General features: G+C 40.0%; 2 protein-coding genes across 3 annotated transcripts in view; one reads left to right on the forward strand and one right to left on the reverse strand.

Moving 5' to 3' along the window:
* The window catches only part of kcnh1b (potassium voltage-gated channel, subfamily H (eag-related), member 1b), a 41,614-nt gene extending 35,350 nt beyond the window's left edge, over nt 1-6,264 (reverse strand). The window contains exons 1-6 of the mRNA XM_036586544.1: nt 6,030-6,264; nt 4,674-4,797; nt 4,311-4,417; nt 4,091-4,219; nt 2,053-2,171; nt 1,033-1,425 (exon numbers count right to left, since the gene is read on the reverse strand). Of these exons, the coding sequence (XP_036442437.1) occupies nt 1,033-1,425; nt 2,053-2,171; nt 4,091-4,219; nt 4,311-4,417; nt 4,674-4,797; nt 6,030-6,102 (945 nt within the window). The 5' untranslated portion in view covers nt 6,103-6,264. The remainder of the gene's footprint in view (nt 1-1,032; nt 1,426-2,052; nt 2,172-4,090; nt 4,220-4,310; nt 4,418-4,673; nt 4,798-6,029) is intronic.
* Nucleotides 6,265-7,317: 1,053 nt separating this feature from the next.
* On the forward strand, nt 7,318-16,956 carry rcor3 (REST corepressor 3). Of its 2 annotated transcripts, none has more exons than XM_036586546.1 (12): nt 7,318-7,560; nt 7,656-7,715; nt 8,361-8,438; nt 8,542-8,594; nt 8,863-9,024; nt 9,297-9,421; nt 9,525-9,603; nt 9,774-9,992; nt 10,225-10,302; nt 12,478-12,535; nt 12,619-12,863; nt 15,054-16,956. In XM_036586546.1, the coding sequence occupies exons 1-12, from the start codon at nt 7,437-7,439 to the stop codon at nt 15,408-15,410; spliced, it is 1,638 nt and encodes a 545-aa protein (XP_036442439.1). In that variant the 5' UTR covers nt 7,318-7,436; the 3' UTR covers nt 15,411-16,956. The 2 variants fall into 2 exon arrangements, with proteins under 2 accessions (XP_036442439.1, XP_036442440.1); XM_036586547.1 differs by having other exon boundaries at nt 7,659-7,715.
* The last annotated feature ends 27 nt before the right edge of the window (nt 16,957-16,983 follow it).

A 16,983-nucleotide genomic window follows, 5' to 3' on the forward strand; every position in this document is an offset into this window, starting at 1 on the left:
ACTATGGACTAAGCTAACAGGTTAATTTCCAGCACTCACGGACCCGTTCTTTGTGAGAAAAAAATAGGTGACATACTGTCACCCTTTCTTTTCTCTGTCTTTCTCTTCGTTTGTTGAAGCCACATTTTCTTCCGCCCCACCGGCATTCCTCACTTACAATTCACTACTAGTTAGTGCCGTTTCCGTCCGGTTAGTGGGCAGGACCGATCCATTTAATGGGGGGGGTGCTCTCTAGAGGTTTACTTTTTGCCAAGAATAACAAAAGAAAAAGAAACCGTTAGTTTTAGAAGTACAATTTAAAGAAAATATTCTGTTAATGATGATTAACAATGTAATATTGAAAAAACGTACCTGTACATGTTTTAATAACTTTTAGGGTCCCTGTCAGATCCAGGCCTTTAGAATCGTCCTAATCACCCCCCAACCCCATACGGCGCCTCTGGCTAGCGGCTGCAGTATGGCATGGCTTCAAGGCTTCAGGTAGGGTGAAGCTGATTTAAAACCAAATGATTTGTAGTGTGCTCGTGTCACCGGACTGGTAGCCATCTCACATCTCAGAGACATGCTGTGCTGATCACAGAAATATGTGATAGCATTAAGTAATTGATGTGTCAGCCATCTGAGACCTCAGGCCATGTCAGCCTGTGTAAATCTCTGAGAGAGAACTATATGATTCAGCAACATGCAGTAACTGCCACCTTTACTCATCTAGATCCAAAACTACTTGCTGTGCTGGGGTAAACTGTTCATAAATGCTGTTGCTGTACAAAACATAGCCAGAGGCACTGACTCCTAATTTAACAACAAAACAATTTCAGCAATTACAGATCTGTGTGCTGATGTGGTCACTTTTAAAAACTAAAAATGCTGCATCAAAAAGTTCTACATTCTGAACTGATCCTCTGAACTACCCAAATCCGCTATATGCCAAACAGCATCCAGACACCCCTTCTAATTAGCAACAAGTAATTTGTGTAGTGCAAAAAACCATTAGAATTGCTAAATCTCCTTAGTTTCCACAAAAGAACTCACTTCATCAACATTCTCAAAAGCATTGATGACGTCGTAGGGTAGGCAGGAGAGCAGGTCGATGACAAACCAGGTTTTCACATAGTTCATGCGGATTAGTTTTGGGTCCGAGATAACCTCCCCAGCAGGCCCAACGAATGTTGTGTGGAAATTCAACACAATGTCCACCAGGAAGATCACATCTACAATGCTGTCCACCACCAGCCAGGTAACATTGTTCTGCTTGGTCTTGAAAGAGACGTTATAGGGCACCATAATGGCCGTGTAGAAGGTAAGGATGAGGATCACCCAATCCCAGGTGGTTTTGAAGGTGCAGTAATGCAGGATAATATGGGGTGGGGTCTTAGGCGTCTCTTGTTTATACTGGGGGAGGATGTCTGAACCCAGTTGTAATACCTGGGAAGTAAAGGGATGGGAAAAGACTTATGACAGGGGTAAACAAGAGCAAATGTTTATTAGTATATGTTTATGAGTACACCAGGCTTTACAAAAGGTGCTGGTTATATATATAGCCCTTTGTTTCAGTTAGTGTAGAAGCACTAGTAAATGTAGTTCAGCTTCCGAAAGAAAAAAAAAAAAAACTATGTGATTTATCCTACATCACAAGTACAGGAAGCAATAAGGTCTTATCAAATCATCAAAACAGTTATCAGCTATTATACTGTTTTCTTAGAAACAGGATGTGTTTAAAGATGTTGGGGGTAGGATATATCGAAACCTAGCTCAAATTTGAAAATATGAAAATATGGTGGTTTTGCAGAAAATTCCCAGAGTACCATTTTACTTATGCCATACTGTCAGGTAAACTGGGGACTGACTTGAAGAACCCAGAACCTATTCATATGAAGCTTTGTTATGAGAGCAGCTGCCTCAAATGTGGGGAGATTTATCTGGAGAAAGCAGAGGGGCTTTGGGGATTGGAGCACACACTCAACTTCTCTTGGCCAGAAGTGCTTAGGGACAGAGAGTGAGACTGTTCCCTTTGATAAAAGCTGAGCACACACACACACACACACACTTTACCTCAGCCAAACGGGAGTGTTTGTGGACGTTCTCGCCCTTATGAACAGTGGGAGCCAGCTGTTGAAGGACACCACGGCTACTTGTCAAAGCACGTGTCAGACGGGCAAACTTACCCCAACCTGAGGGAAAAGTAAAGGGAACAAGTGTGTAATACAAATTTGGCCATTTAATTGAAAACATTACAAAGTAGAGATATTTAGTATTTCATCTTGTCAACTTTACTGATTTTTGTAGATTTTTGTAATATGGTTATTCCAAATTTGATGCCTGCAACACATTCCAAAAATGTTGGGATGGGGCAATGTATGACTGGGAACTTTGTGGAATGATCAACACTGCATTAAAAACTGACATGTGTCTGTAATGAATGTAACCTCATGGGTTTGAGAATACTTCAGAAAACCCTTGTCAATAAACCCAGTTTGTCGCTGCATCTGCAAATGCAAGTTAAGACTCTACTACACAAAGCAAAACACAAGTCGTATATCAACATCCAGAAATGCTGCTGAATGCAACATATGCTGACATCTAGACAATGTCTTTTTCAGGGATGTTGCCACTTGAAAGACAGTGCCACATTCTGCATGTGTTACAACAGCATGTTTTTATAGCAAGACTAGTGAGGTCACTAAACTGGTCTGCATGCCGTCCAGACCTGGCTGCCATTGAAAATATGAGGGGCATTATGGAGTGCAATATATAACAACGGTGACCCTGGACTGTCGATCACGCAATAATGGTAAAAATTCCACTTTTACAACTACAACAAATGCTGTCCTCAGTTCCCAAACAATTACTGAAGGTTATGAAAAGGAAGGGTGATGTAACACAGTGGTAAACATGCCCCTGTTCCAGCTTTTTTGGAACATGCTGCAGGCATTCAATTTAGAACAAGAGTACACTATACACCGATCAGGCATAACATTATGACCACCTCCTTGTTTCAACGCTCATTGTCCATTTCATCAGCTCCACTTACTATATGCACTTTGTAGTTCTACAATTACAGACTGTAGTCCATCTGTTTCTCTGCATACTTTATTAGCCCCCTTTTACCCTTTTGTTCAGTGGTGAGGACCCCCATGGACGCTCACAGAGCAGGTACTATTTGGGTGGTGGATCATTCTCAGCACTGCAGTAACACTGATGTCGTTGTGGTGTGTTAGTGTGTGTTGCGCTGGTCTGAGTGGATCAGACACAGCAGTGCTGCTGGACTTCTTATGCAGAGAAACAGATGGACTACAGTCTGTAATTGTAGAACAGAGTGCAAAGTGCACCTATAGAGTAAATGGAGTTGATAAAATGGACAATGGGCGTAGAAACAAGGAGGTGGTCATAATGTTATGCTTGATCAGTGTATACACACACAAACACACACACATCTTCTTAGCCGCTTATCCTTCCGAGTCACAAGGGGAGCTGGAGCCTATCCCAGCAGTCATTGGGTGGAAGGCAGGATACACCCTGGAGAGGCCAACAGTCCATCGCAGGGCAGACACATACATTCACACACACACCCACACACTTACACCTAGGGGCAATTTAGCATGTCCAATTGGCCTGACTGCATGTCTTTGGATTGTGGGAGGAAACCGGAGTACCCAGAGGAAATCCACGCAGACATGGGGAGCACATGCAAACTCAACACAGAGAGGACCCTGGTCGCCTGGTCGGGGAAATGAACCCAGGCCCTCCTTGCTGTGAGGCAAGGTTATTAACAGCAAATTGTTGTCACTACTGTTATCAACTGCTTGACTATTTAAAAGAAAAGAACCCAGTAGAATTATGCCTGATCAGTAGCTGTCAGGTTTGACAGATGTAGAAACTGATTTCTTTCCAAACATATTTGGAGAGCTGATTCCCTCTTTTGTGGTGTTTCAAAGACCTGCCATCTTCTAGCTAAAAAAAAAACAATTAACTATTTACGGGAAAAGCACTACGTTACCACCCTTCCCAAAGGCCTTTTCTTAATTTTTACTATCAAATCCATTCTCAGTCTCTCAGTATGTCACATGCCATGCTATGTCCCTTCACAAACCTTTAGATGAATCATCTTCAATGGGCTGCTTAAATGCAGTGATGTCGTTGAACGTGCACAGGAAAAGCACTACTTTGTCTTGCTCATTGCGGATGGGGGCGATCTTGACAAAAAACCACACAGGCATTCCTGTTTGGGGTCAGGTCAGTAGAGCTTTATAAGTTACATCACACTGCTTACATAGGTATTCCATACTCAAATGATACAGACTTTTACTTACGGTTCTTTTTATACATGAGAATTTCAAAAGAATTCATTTCGTAGTTCTCAAAGGTCTGCCGTACTTTCTCACATGTCTCTTTGTCAGTGAGTTCACCATACATAAAGCTGAGAAAGGAAAAAATAGGAACTTATGAGGCAGTACACTTATGCCATGAAAACACAATACTGCTATGTTTGCAGTGTCATTCATGTAGTCCGTGTAGGATGCAATGCCAGAGTGACATCGAAACGCACAGCTTTACTGAAGCAGTACACTTTTAAATGTGTTGGGAAAATGTACATCTAGTCCATTCATTTCATTATTTTTTTTTCTTAGTGCGTGAGCATGCCCTGGACCTATAAAGACGAAAATGTTAAGAACCTGCAGGTGCTGCTCTTCTGCATAACTTCAGCTCGATGGTATCCTGAGAGTTTGCAGAATCCATCATTACTGTAGACAATGGGCCAGTCCACAATCTGGGCATTTCCCAAAACAAAATTGGTGTCTGGTGAGAAATAACAAAAGAGTTAGCTGTGTGTGAGGTCTAAAGGATTCAGAGTCTTCAAATAAGAAACTGCCAGACTGCTATCCACTAAAAATACACAGAGCAGTTTTAATAGACCAACATTATAATAGTCTTAGACTGGCGATATTTCAAATCCTCTCTACCCTTACTTCAGCCTAATCCAATATCCAACTTACAGTTCCAGTTTTCTAAACTTCCCGGAGTGCTGACCTGGGTAAATAAAATATAAAAACTTTATTTTAAAGAATCTTTCCTGATCCTGGTAATTAAAGCCTGTGGTCACTTACTCAAGACAGCACCCACAAAATCACTGAATGCATGGCTATCAATACCAGTTTTAATATTCTAAACATTATTCATATTTCACATAGACAAATTTTAGGGTACACTGATACTGAAATGCTGAGGATTATTAATTCAGGTAAGGAAATTATAGATGCGTTGCTAAAGAAATTCCTTTCAGAAGACAATTTAAAGTATGCTATTCGCTAAAACGTCCTTTGCTTTGTTTGGGATAAAACAGACAGGAAAATGTGTGACACAGTTTAAAATGAATGAAGGGGTAAGAAAAGTGACTTTAATTGGCACTAACTAAATCTACACAATAGACATGTTCTCACAAAAGCGTTTATACACGAACAGAGAAGCCACAACAGGAATGGATGACTGGGATGGGGAACGCAAGGGAAACATTACATCACTTCAGAGCATTATACCTGTCTGTCTATGAGATAATGTCCAAACTGAAAAGTCGAAAAGAAATATGGTTAAAGCAATTAAGGGGAAACACAGTTTCAAGCAGAGAAAACAGTGGAAGACTCTGGACTGTGCTAACTAACCCAAGAAACCTGAAGCGCTTCTAGCTTTTGGTGGTCTACACTGAGAATCCGTTAGCTCGACCAGGCAATTGATCTCCAGCCGCAGTTAATTAGGCTGAAGCCATTTATCCTAACCAGCTGTTGAGAGTGCAGCCGTGTAGCAGGCTAAATATATAAGATAAGAACACCCTGCGTTAACCGGTTTAGGAAAAAACAGAACCATCAGAGAGCCTGAGTGTAAACAAAAGGATAGAGAAGTTGCTAAATGAACCGGAACCCTGAAATGATGTCAGGATATTGTTATTTCTACAGTCCATATTGTGGTAAAAAAATAACTGGTGGGGAAAAAATCGTATCCACGCAAGTGTAAAATAAGCTGCTACGCTGCCTTACCGTTGGACCTTCTGACAATATTCTCAAGAAAAGTATTCTGAGGGGCCACAAGTCCTCTACGTCCCCCTGCCATCCCGGCTCCTCATTCAGTGAGGATGAGGTGTACTCTGTAGGATAGAGATTTGAAGTATCCGCAAGACGACAGCCAACTCCCTCTTTGAAGTCTACATGGTTACAGATGCTGTGAAAACTGAGAGGCAGGGCTGTGAGCATTATGCGCTTTGAACACCCTCCATCCCGGAGCTCCCCTTGTATGCACGCATGGCTGAGACAGTCCCTCGAAAAAGCCTCCAGTATGGATTTACTGCTCCAGGTCGGTGCCACCCACTTCAAGTGTGTAATCGCTCACAGCGACATGACGACTCCACCTACTGGCTGTCGAAGGAATTACATCATCAACAGAAACATTCAAGAAATTCAGCTCAGAACACTGGAGGATTTTAGGAGTTATTTTAACAAGGGCGTTTGGTATGTATACAGATATGTTCCCGCGCTATATTTTTAATTCTCTTACAATAGCAAGCCTGGATATTTGCACAACACACACGTATGCAGACACACACACATAGATTCCCTTGCTGTGGCGCTCATCAAGGATGAAAATCATATCCTGTATTATAGAATGTTCAACTAATCTTGCTTGTGTAGATTTGAGATTTGATAGTATTACCAAGCTCTTCAGTGTAGCAGTGTTTTGGCCCCATCTGCTGGAGGTAATTAGTACATCTATGGAATGTGGAGTTCACGGATATGGAAAAACTAACAAGTTTAAGACAGAAATGTCCCACACACACACACACACACACACACAAATGCTTCAAGAATTTAAAGGAGCTCGGCATGCACAAAGGAGAATCTGAGGTCCCCATAAGAGCGTTATCATTTTAGATGGCCTGTGTGTGAACAGATGTCTAATGACAACATTTCTCTAATGACACATTAATTATATGCCACTTCGCTAGCCGCAAAAATAAAACAACAATAGTTTTATTTACAAGAATTTTAAACATGAACGCGTATTGTAGTATCACCAATGACTGGTTTGAACGCATAAACAACTCTGGCGCACGTAAGAGGCGCGCTTTGACTCCATTTACATGCGTAACAATTCCTTCCGCCAAAGAAGTTAGTTCGTTAACGAGGACCTGGGACTTTGATTATCAACAGAAATTAAATATTTATTGACTGAATGAATTATGTAAAATGCAATATCAAACTATTTAACGGGCCAATAAATTATTGGAATGCGGACACAAATAAAAGTACCCAACATTGTGGTGGAGGAATACAGTAAGGGGCACAGTGGCACAGCTGCGCAGGGAGTTATTGCAAGGGACAGACTACTTAAATTGTGTATTGAATGCATATAATTTTAATTTTTTTCAAGAAATTGCATATACCGTTAGAATGCCAGGGATGATGGATAAAGGTTCGGAATATCTGGGGAAAGGTCGGTCTAACGGGACTAAAAGCCCTTCAAATGCTTCGAATGGCCATTTTTCCGAGGAGAGTGGCAGTGACGACGAGCACGGTATAGCCTCGAACAGGCATCTTTACATTTTGTTCTAAATTTTGTGATTTACTTGTTGAAAGAATCCCCAACAACTAGCGTATGCTTCTTTTTAGCAGATGTTGGCATGCGTGTGGGATCTGATTATCAAGCAAATATTCCTGAATACGATCCAGGTACGGTACGCATGTAAGCTCTGCTGAACGTTATAAGAACCTGACTGAAATGTGGTAGCCTCGGTTCCATGTTAACCAGAGTAACGTTACCTCAAAAGCTGTTTTACCTGGTATTTACCAGCTCGATGTTAACTAAATTGGGTAATTTAGGCAACATCATGTATCTGCATTTGAATGCTTTGCAGTTTCAGTATTCATATTATTTAACGTTACTGAGAGAATCGGTAGCAATAATGGACGCCCGTTAGCTTCCCTGGTTAGCCGACCAGTTTGCTAAATAGAAGTAAACACTACAACTCGCAGTGAAGTCCGCTTGCGTTCTTACGGCGGAATTTTTAATAACAAATGAGAAGCTTTTAATTACTCGTTAGTTATTCAGTAATAGTTGTTTGCGGAATACACGGTGACGTTTCCACAGGCTGAAGTGTAAACCCCAGTTGTGAACTACACGACTATTGAAATGACAGCGGCTTGTTCTCTGTAAAGCGCCAAAGCTGTTATGAAGCCTATGACATCCCGATTTGTTTTTTTTCCCCGAGTTAATTCAATATATATTGCTCTTCTGTACGTACAGCGTTTATTAAACGTTTATATTTTTGTGTGTTAGCTACTCGTGCGTCATTAAAATGTTTTATATTGCTGCAGGGTCTACAAAGTACAGTGACAAAGACAGCGGTGGCATGTTGGTGTGGTCTCCATACCATACAATTGTTGACACGAAATGTAAGCATAGCCATTTCACTCTTTCCCGTGTTTTAATTTGTATTGAAAGTAAGCAACAGGCTGTGTTGAGTGTCAAACATTTCTGTTTCCCTCCTCCCCACAGTGGATGAATACATTGCCATTGCAAAAGAAAAGCATGGGTACAATGTTGAGCAGGTAGGGCTTATGTATTACTGGATTATCTCATATGATGAAGTGTTATGTAGATATCTGAGCCACTCGGTTGGTCAGTGACATTTGGTGACCCCTAGTTGTTTTCAGCAGGGCTGGTTGACTGTACTGATTGAAGATCAGTGACTCCTCTTTTAATAAAGAAATTAATGAAAAGACATGAGCTTAGATAAAGCACAGAGGAGCTCCTCGTCTCAAATCAGCAGTCACAAATCTTTTCAAAATAGATGACGTAACTGTCTGTGCCCAACAGGCTCTTGGCATGCTCTTCTGGCACAAGCACAACATAGAGAAGTCTCTGGCTGACCTGCCTAACTTTACTCCTTTCCCGGATGAGTGGACAGTGGAGGATAAAGTGCTGTTTGAGCAGGCTTTCAGCTTCCATGGGAAGAGCTTTCACAGGATTCAGCAGATGGTGAGACACTGGTTGATGCTTTAAGATAACATTATTCAACAAACAAGTCACATGCAGTGGTGTTTAAAATATTGTATTATAAAAGTATATGTTAGCACTATACAGCAAAAGAATTTGTTTTGTTGCAGTCTAGTATGCTCTGTTGTTACAAAACTAAAAACTCTCCTGCATCGTGATTTCAGGTTAGAGTTTTGAAACTGAGGTTTGATACTCTTGGAGGAATGCAGCATTTAAAAAAAAAAAAAATTACAGACTTTAATAATTTCTTGCAGTTGCCTGACAAATCCATATCAAGTCTTGTGAAGTATTACTATTCATGGAAGAAGACCAGATCCAGGACAAGCTTGATGGACAGACAAGCAAGAAAGCTGGCAACCCGTAGTAATCAAGATGAAAGGTGCACAATTCACTGAATGGTGATATTCTTGCCTTATTTTTAAAAGGTGTTGATTTAGATATAGGCCTGTGTATTCCTACCAGTGCATCTTATTTTTGTCCAGTGATGAAGAAATGGAGGAAGCCAACCCTATTGAAGGGAATGACAGTGATTATGACCCCACTAAAGAGGCTAAAAAAGAGGTAACGTTAATGATGATTTAAAACATTGTCAGGGGTTCTAATCCTCACCAGGACCGCAGTTGGCCTCTTGAATACGTAACTGTATTATCTTGATGTTAATTAATACTTGGCCCTGTCCTGTAAAATGATTCTCTGTTGTTAAGGCCATTGTCTATCTGTTCATTCCCCAGAGCCACACAGAACCCCAGATGATGAGCTCTAAAATAAGCATGGGCCGACGGGACCACCAGACCCTGCAGCACCGCCATCACTCGCAACGCTCCAAGTGCCGCCCGCCCAAAGGCATGTACCTCACACAGGAGGATGTGGTGGCAGTGTCTTGCAGTTCCAGCGCAGCTAACACTGTCCTCCGCCAGCTGGACATGGAGCTGGTCTCCCTGAAAAGACAGGTAACTGTTCAGTGTTAAGTCCTAAGGTCAATATGGATGTATGTATGTTGGACAGGGTACATTATTTGTTCTAATATTCCGTATTCTTTTGTCTTACTTTAATGGCATTTTTTTTTCAAGATGCATAAAGTAAGAACACTAAATTATGAACATTATAGTATGAGATGGGTATTTGGAATTGCTTTCCACCCTTGATAATCCAAACATTTTTTTGTTTTTCTTGGTCCCCTAGGTTCAAAATGCCAAGCAAGTGAACAGTGGTCTAAAACAGAGAATAGAATCTGGCATTGATGAGTACCGGCTGCCTGAGGTAAATCATAATTATCAGTTTACAGTCCAGTGTCAGAGGTCTCGTAGGCAGTTTCTTATTGTTATTTGTACTGATTATAAGATGTGTGCATTGTGTCAAAATCCTTCTCTTTGCTTGATTGAAATACATGCTATGTTTACCATATAGTAACTCGTGATTGACTGATATGGTTTTATCAGGGCCGACACTGAAACCAATTGTCAGTTTATCAAGGGCGCCGATGACCGATATTTGGGGGCGATACTCATTTACTGTAAATTTGATGTTAGTAGTGTGAACATTTACAAGAATGCAATTCTTATTCACAGCTTGTATTAATTGAAGATTAGAATATCACAAGAAATAAAGTGCTTTGAGCAGTTTAAGATAATAAACAGATTAAATAAATATGTAAGTAGCTCTCGATGTTTAATAGTGACATTTGTAAGAAAAAGGGGGATCGACAAAGGGGCTCAAAAACATATATCAATACTTATACAAACGCATATCATACAGCACGAGTCAGTGACATTGTTGAAAGGGTGCACGTCAGAGCCGGCGCTACTTTGGTTGCTACTTTGGAAAAAGTAACACGAACGAGGGAATAGAATGCTGTTGTGTGTTTCATTTTGTTGTATGACTGAAAATATATTTGATGCAAGCAGTAGTTGAATGTGTTAATTGTATCAGATGTATTCTGCGATGTATGATTCGATGGAAAAGCTCATTTAACCTAAGTGAAGCAGTGGATGTCACATTAGCAAGCTGCAGCTGTCTGTTTTAAAACAGTAAAAATAGAAATTAAAATGACCAGAACTCCTGTATAGTTTATTTTTAAAATGTAAATTTATACGTTATGATTTTATAAAGAATTTACCGCTTTCTGGAGGCTTCTCTGCACAGTTGGGCCACTGAAGCGCCGCTGTAGGCACATACATTCTGAACGTATTCAAACTACTACAGAACTGCGTGTCTGCCACTACACTTTGGGACACGGGACACAGAGACAGGCAACAAAAGTGCCAATTTTTTTATTTTTTAAACTTGATGACTTATCCACATTTGTCAGATTAAAAAATCTCAGCAAATCTGTCGGCCAGCTGTGGTTTTATTTCATTACTACTTAACATTTTGCGATGACCTGAGTATTGTTTGTACAAAATATGTCAAAACTGCAACAGCAAAATAGGCATGAAATCTGTATTTTAAAATAATTCTAAATGAAAATTAATTGTGTTAGGTAGTTTTTTAAAACTGCCTATTTGCTTGACCTAGACACCAGGCACATTTTCTTTTTGTGTAACCGCTGGCCTAGAGATTGTTGTTGGGGGACAGAACACACACTATGTTGCAGTGCATGCTGGGGACTGTAGTGCCTCTCGGCATGAAACAGGCTAATAATAATAGAGAATTAAAATTATTTCACGGGCTGAATAGGATCATGTCACGGGCCTGAGTTGGCCCGCAGGCATTGTTTGACACATGGGCTGTAGGCGTTGCATTGAGCCTGACCATAGAGGTGTTTTGTTGATCACGGTTGTGTCAGATATATGCATAAATAACAAAAGGCGCTTTTATTGGCAAGGAAACAAGTTTGTATGCCAACACCGATAATCGGAATCGGTGTCTGTTTGTTTTGTAGTTTTACTAAGTGTGTTATAATGTAGCATGTTTCGATCGGAAACGAAATCTTTAAATCTAGGCCTGTGAAATAGTTTTCTCCCAAGGCTGTTTGAAAAGGCTCATTTTTATCTGAAGTATGAGAGCATAAATGTGATTTCACTCGTTTTTCCTGAGACACGGAAGAGTATGTGGCCTGAGGACGTCCTAAAAAGTATACCTTAAGTGTTCTTAACAGGCATGTTATCCATTTAACCAGTGCAGTGTATTTCTAGAACAATATTATCTATGCTTGGTTTGGTAATTGTGGTATTAAAGTAGGATATCACATCATCCAACACGTAAACGTAATTGAACGTTTGAAACACGTGGGAATACTAGTGTCTTGCTTTGTTTTGCATGAAGTAAATCGATGAACAACCTTTTTTAAACTGTTGGTCAGCAGGTTTTTAGCGTAACTGGGGGCTGTTACTATGGTAACTCATTTAACCATCGTCAGACACAGGCCTATTTCAGTCAGCTTTAATTGCTTTTTGCAATCATAGAGAATAGTTTGTTCTTTTTTCTGTATTTCAGAGCAATCAAAAAGTCAATGCCCGCTGGACTACAGATGAGCAACTACTTGCTGTGCAAGGTAGTAGAAGGTGTTGGATCTTATTTAGCTCATAAGTCAAATTTGCTGTGCTGTATATAACATACAATTTATGATCTTTTCAGGAGTCCGCAAGTATGGCAAAGATTTCCAGGCTATTGCAGATGTTATTGGTAATAAGACAGTGGGGCAAGTTAAAAACTTCTTTGTGAATTATCGGCGCCGCTTTAACCTAGAGGAGGTGCTCCAGGAGTGGGAGGCTGAGCAGGGAACTCATGCCCCCAATGGAGACAGTGCCACCTCTGGCGAAGAAGGGAAGAACAACTCTAACACCCCATCTGGAAAGAGCACAGATGAAGAGGAGGAAGAGGTACGTTAATAGGGCTGGAAGGAGAAATGAATACCATATACTATAACATTTTGGGTTTAAAAGTACATTTGTTACACAGAGACTAATAGATTTGCAGAATTACATTACATTTTTAGATCTTAATCCACAAGAAAGCACTAGAGATGAAACGATATTAAAATTTCATATCACGATTATCATGACCAAAATTATCACGATTATCGGTATTATCGCAATATTGTTCAAATGTTTTGAAAAGTAAAATAAATAAAAAAATAAATACTGATACACAAACTAAAACTTGTTTCACCAAATTTTATTTTAATAAGGTCAATACATTTTTAGTATTACTTTTGTATTACTTAGAATACTGGTAATACTCTGTAAACAAAAGAATAGCAAATGTATTATTATACAGTTATTATTATTATTATTATTATTATTATTATTACTGTTACTATTCTTTTTCTTCTTCGTCTTCTTCTTATTATTATTATTATTAATTACAATAACTAGGGATTTCCATGCATAGAGAATTAAATCTCGACCAACTCTGAGGTGGGTCTTAATGGAAAATTACTACTTCTAAGAGGTGCTGCACTCGGGGGATTTCTGTCCGAACTGCAGCTGCAGCATTATTGTGCCGTTGTGGCGCTGTTCCCCTAATCAACACAGTGCACCAGGAAAAACAGCCAAAATCACAGAGGAATTGTGTGACCGCGCTGTGAGCTGCAGACAGTGTAGAACTCACACAGTGTGTCTTCACCTGTGGAGTTGCTTCTCTAAAAGCATTAAAAACTAAAACATAAAATTAACGCACATCTGAGCTGCGGCAGAAACACTCCTGAAGTTTAATCTCTGAAACTTTTCCTAAAAGCAGCACGCAGGGTTTACTTGCGCGAGGTCCCGTCTCAAAGCACACTATCTTCCCTATGTAGTTCACTTCGTGGATCATGAAATAGTAAATCCTTCACCCAAAGAGTGCGTGAAACGTTCGACTAAGTCATCTATAATCAACAGTCCCTATTTAAAACTCAACTGCTTGTTAATGATGATCGTGTTTGTTTGAACAGTAGCGCACTATGTAGGGGACACTGAGTGATTTGAGACGGTGTTATTCTCAGACAGTAAACACTGCAAGCGAGACGAGAAAGGGGAGCTGTGCAGTTTGAACCTCTGCAGCGTCCCGTTCCAGAGCTCGTGTGACTGTTAACTCCGAGCTCATTTTGGAGACTCTGCTCCACAGAAATGTGTTAAAAGCTTTAGTTTCGATTCACAGTTGATTCACTGATTGTTTTTCTTTTTTTTTTTTGACGCTAAAAGCTTCATTTTATATGATTAACGAACCATAAGCATAGGTCAAACCACACAAACCGTGACATTTCTTCTATTTCAAAGTCTCCACAGACTTCTACGTTAAAGTTAACCTTGCATTCTCTAAAAAGTAGCGGGTGGTGGTCGCAAAATGATTCGTAAAGTTTGATGTGTTGCCCCCTTTCGCCGCTATTTTCTTTCGGCATGTTCTGCAGACAGGGTGGTCATCTTCAATTAACTTTCCTTCTGCATCCTTATAAAACCAAAAATATGACCAAACGTCAGACTTGGTCTTCTTAGAAGGCTGAAACGTCTCAGAATCTCCGAGTTTTCACACTGCGGTAATCGACCGCGGTTTTAACGATACTTTAAAGTTCAAACGGTACTGCTAACAGCCATTAATTTTACCGCGGTTTATCGTGAAACCGGTAACCGTTTCATCTCTAGAAAGCACCAAGGTTTTCATCCATTACAGGACCATCATGCAGTTAGGATTGATAATATAATGCAGTCGTTCACAACCCTAATGCTGAGGCACCCCCTGTCTGCACGTTTGAGTGTTTTCCTTCCTTCATCTGTGTATGACCTGCGGTGTTGTGGGTAATTCACAGTTCTGTTCTTAGAAATAAGAGATGAACAAAACGTAAGCTTCATTGGATATGACCAGCTTTTCTTATGGAGGCTTAATGTACAGACAAAATGTATAAATCATGATTTATTGCAATATCATATCAAAATACTTAGCATATCATAGTTTTCTGAATATTGCAGTAGAGTCATGTCACGGAATGTGTAGTAATTCCTACCCTTTTATTAAAAAAAAAAAATGAACAGGTAAGCCAGTTGTACTTCATGTTAATTAGTTCAAGAACAGTAATATACTTTCTTCTTCTCTAGGGTCTGGTGACTCCTGCCTCTGGGCCATCCCCTGTAGCTGTAGCCACATCAGGTATAGCAGCAGTGAGTGGCAGCACCTCCTTGAACCAGCCTCCCCCCCTGCTCCGGCCCTCCCTCCCTGCCACACCTGCCTTGCACCGGCAACCGCCACCTCTCCAGCAGCAAGCCCGTTTCCTGCAGCCTCGGCCTGCTCTTAACCAGCCACCCCCACTTATTCGACCTTCCAACCCCCTCCCTCCGCGCCTCAATCCCCGGCCAGCTGCCCCTGTGGCTGTCGCAACCAGCCCAGCCATGGGCCAGCAGCCTCCCACACTGGTAGGCATCCAGCCTGAAAACCCCTCATCCTCTCTGCACTGAGCATTAGAGTGAGAAGGAGGGAGGGGTTGGTCACAGTTGCTATCAGTTATATTGTGGTATTTTTCTATCAATGGTTGTCCTTGCAGGACAGTGTTTATCTTGTATTTCTGAATATTAGCCTAAGACTGAGTTTTTAAGCTGTAAAAGGTTAGATGATGTTTCTATTTATTTGAAAATACTTGTGTAGCCGACTAGTTGATTTTCTTTTTTCTGTTTTGAAGTGTTTTTAATTAAACTCTCAAGACCTTGTACTGGTGATGAAAGAGACATTTGTTCAGCAAAATTGTCTGACAGTCAGAAGTTCTGTAAAGTAAGTGGTTTTTAAATCCAGAGTAAGGGGATCCTTTTTAAAATGAAAGGGATTGACTGGTCCTTTTGTTTTATTTCCTTTTTTTGTAGTATGTATTGGAGCTTCTGTGCATCATTTTTGTGACTCTCTTGTCATATGTATATAAGCATTATTTATTTTTATACCTGGTGCTAAGGACTCCACATAGCTTGATACTTATTGTCCAGATTATTTTTTACCATGAAAGTGCTCTTAAGATCTAAGAGAACGTTGTGTTCATTTCAAACTGGAAACTTGGTATTAAGAACCCCCGTTAAGGTTTGCATTTTAACTTTGTGCCGTTCTGAATTCATATTTATAATGTATCCAGCTGCACATTTTATCACAAGCTGCTGTTCATTAGGCATACATAATTAATGATTTTCACACTTGATTCATGTATCTACACCCTGTTTGCTATAAACACTAAAATAGCCTACATTTTGTGCATATTGTAAACTCTCATTTCTCTGTAAACAATATTATTTATTTGTGTATGTTGGTTGATGTTTATTTTCTTTTTTAATCCTTGAGAAATGTAAGATATAATAGAACCAGACATTAAGCTGTTGACTGTATGTGCCTGCGTTTAATGCCATACTGTTTGGTGCCCTTAAAAAAAACAAACACAAAAAAACCCCATAGAAATCATGTCACAGCATGTAGCATTAAATTGTGTACCTTTTTATACAGAGGTGGTATTGTGTATGTTTATCTGCCTGTGTCACAGAAAAACATGATGTTCTTCATTTTGTTGGTTGAAAAATTCATTGTAATAATCTTTGTCAGTGTTTAGATGTAATGGTATAACTTTTTGTTCACTCTCTTGGCAAAGATATTGGGTTTGCGCTCCACTGATGTTAGTGCATGTCCTGATGCCTGTAAGTTCACTGTATGTTTTGTTTTTTTGTCTGTTTTTTTTTCCCTCCGCTTAATATTTCCTCGTTGTTGCACTGTGGTCTGAGTTCTGTCATTTTCAGTCTTTTAGTCTTAAAATTTTCCTGTAAAATCTTGACGTTTCCTTAATATATCTCGTTAATTGTATCCATTTTTCACGAAGTTTCCTCTGAGAATGTCTAAATTATTTATAGCACTTATAAATTGTGTAGAAACATTGGCTTATATCGATTCCGTTTTAGTTACCATTCAATTTGAAACTGCTGGCACACTGTCCAGACCTCAGAGTTGTAGGCATTAAAAGCAGGAGTGTAACTTCAATCTCTGTGGTTCTTTGTGAAGTTGTAC

The sequence above is a fragment of the Colossoma macropomum genome, unplaced genomic scaffold (genome assembly GCF_904425465.1).
Source record: "Colossoma macropomum unplaced genomic scaffold, Colossoma_macropomum, whole genome shotgun sequence".
Taxonomy (NCBI): Eukaryota; Metazoa; Chordata; class Actinopteri; order Characiformes; family Serrasalmidae; genus Colossoma; species Colossoma macropomum.

Excerpts from the sequence above, each read along its gene's own strand:
- rcor3 (XM_036586546.1), top strand. The coding sequence starts at position 7,437 with ATGCCAGGGATGATGGATAAAGGTTCGGAATATCTGGGGAAAGGTCGG. Across the intron at positions 9,025-9,296 it reads TTCACAGGATTCAGCAGATG|TTGCCTGACAAATCCATATC; the intron begins GTGAGACACTGG and ends AATTTCTTGCAG. Across the intron at positions 12,864-15,053 it reads CAGATGAAGAGGAGGAAGAG|GGTCTGGTGACTCCTGCCTC; the intron begins GTACGTTAATAG and ends CTTCTTCTCTAG.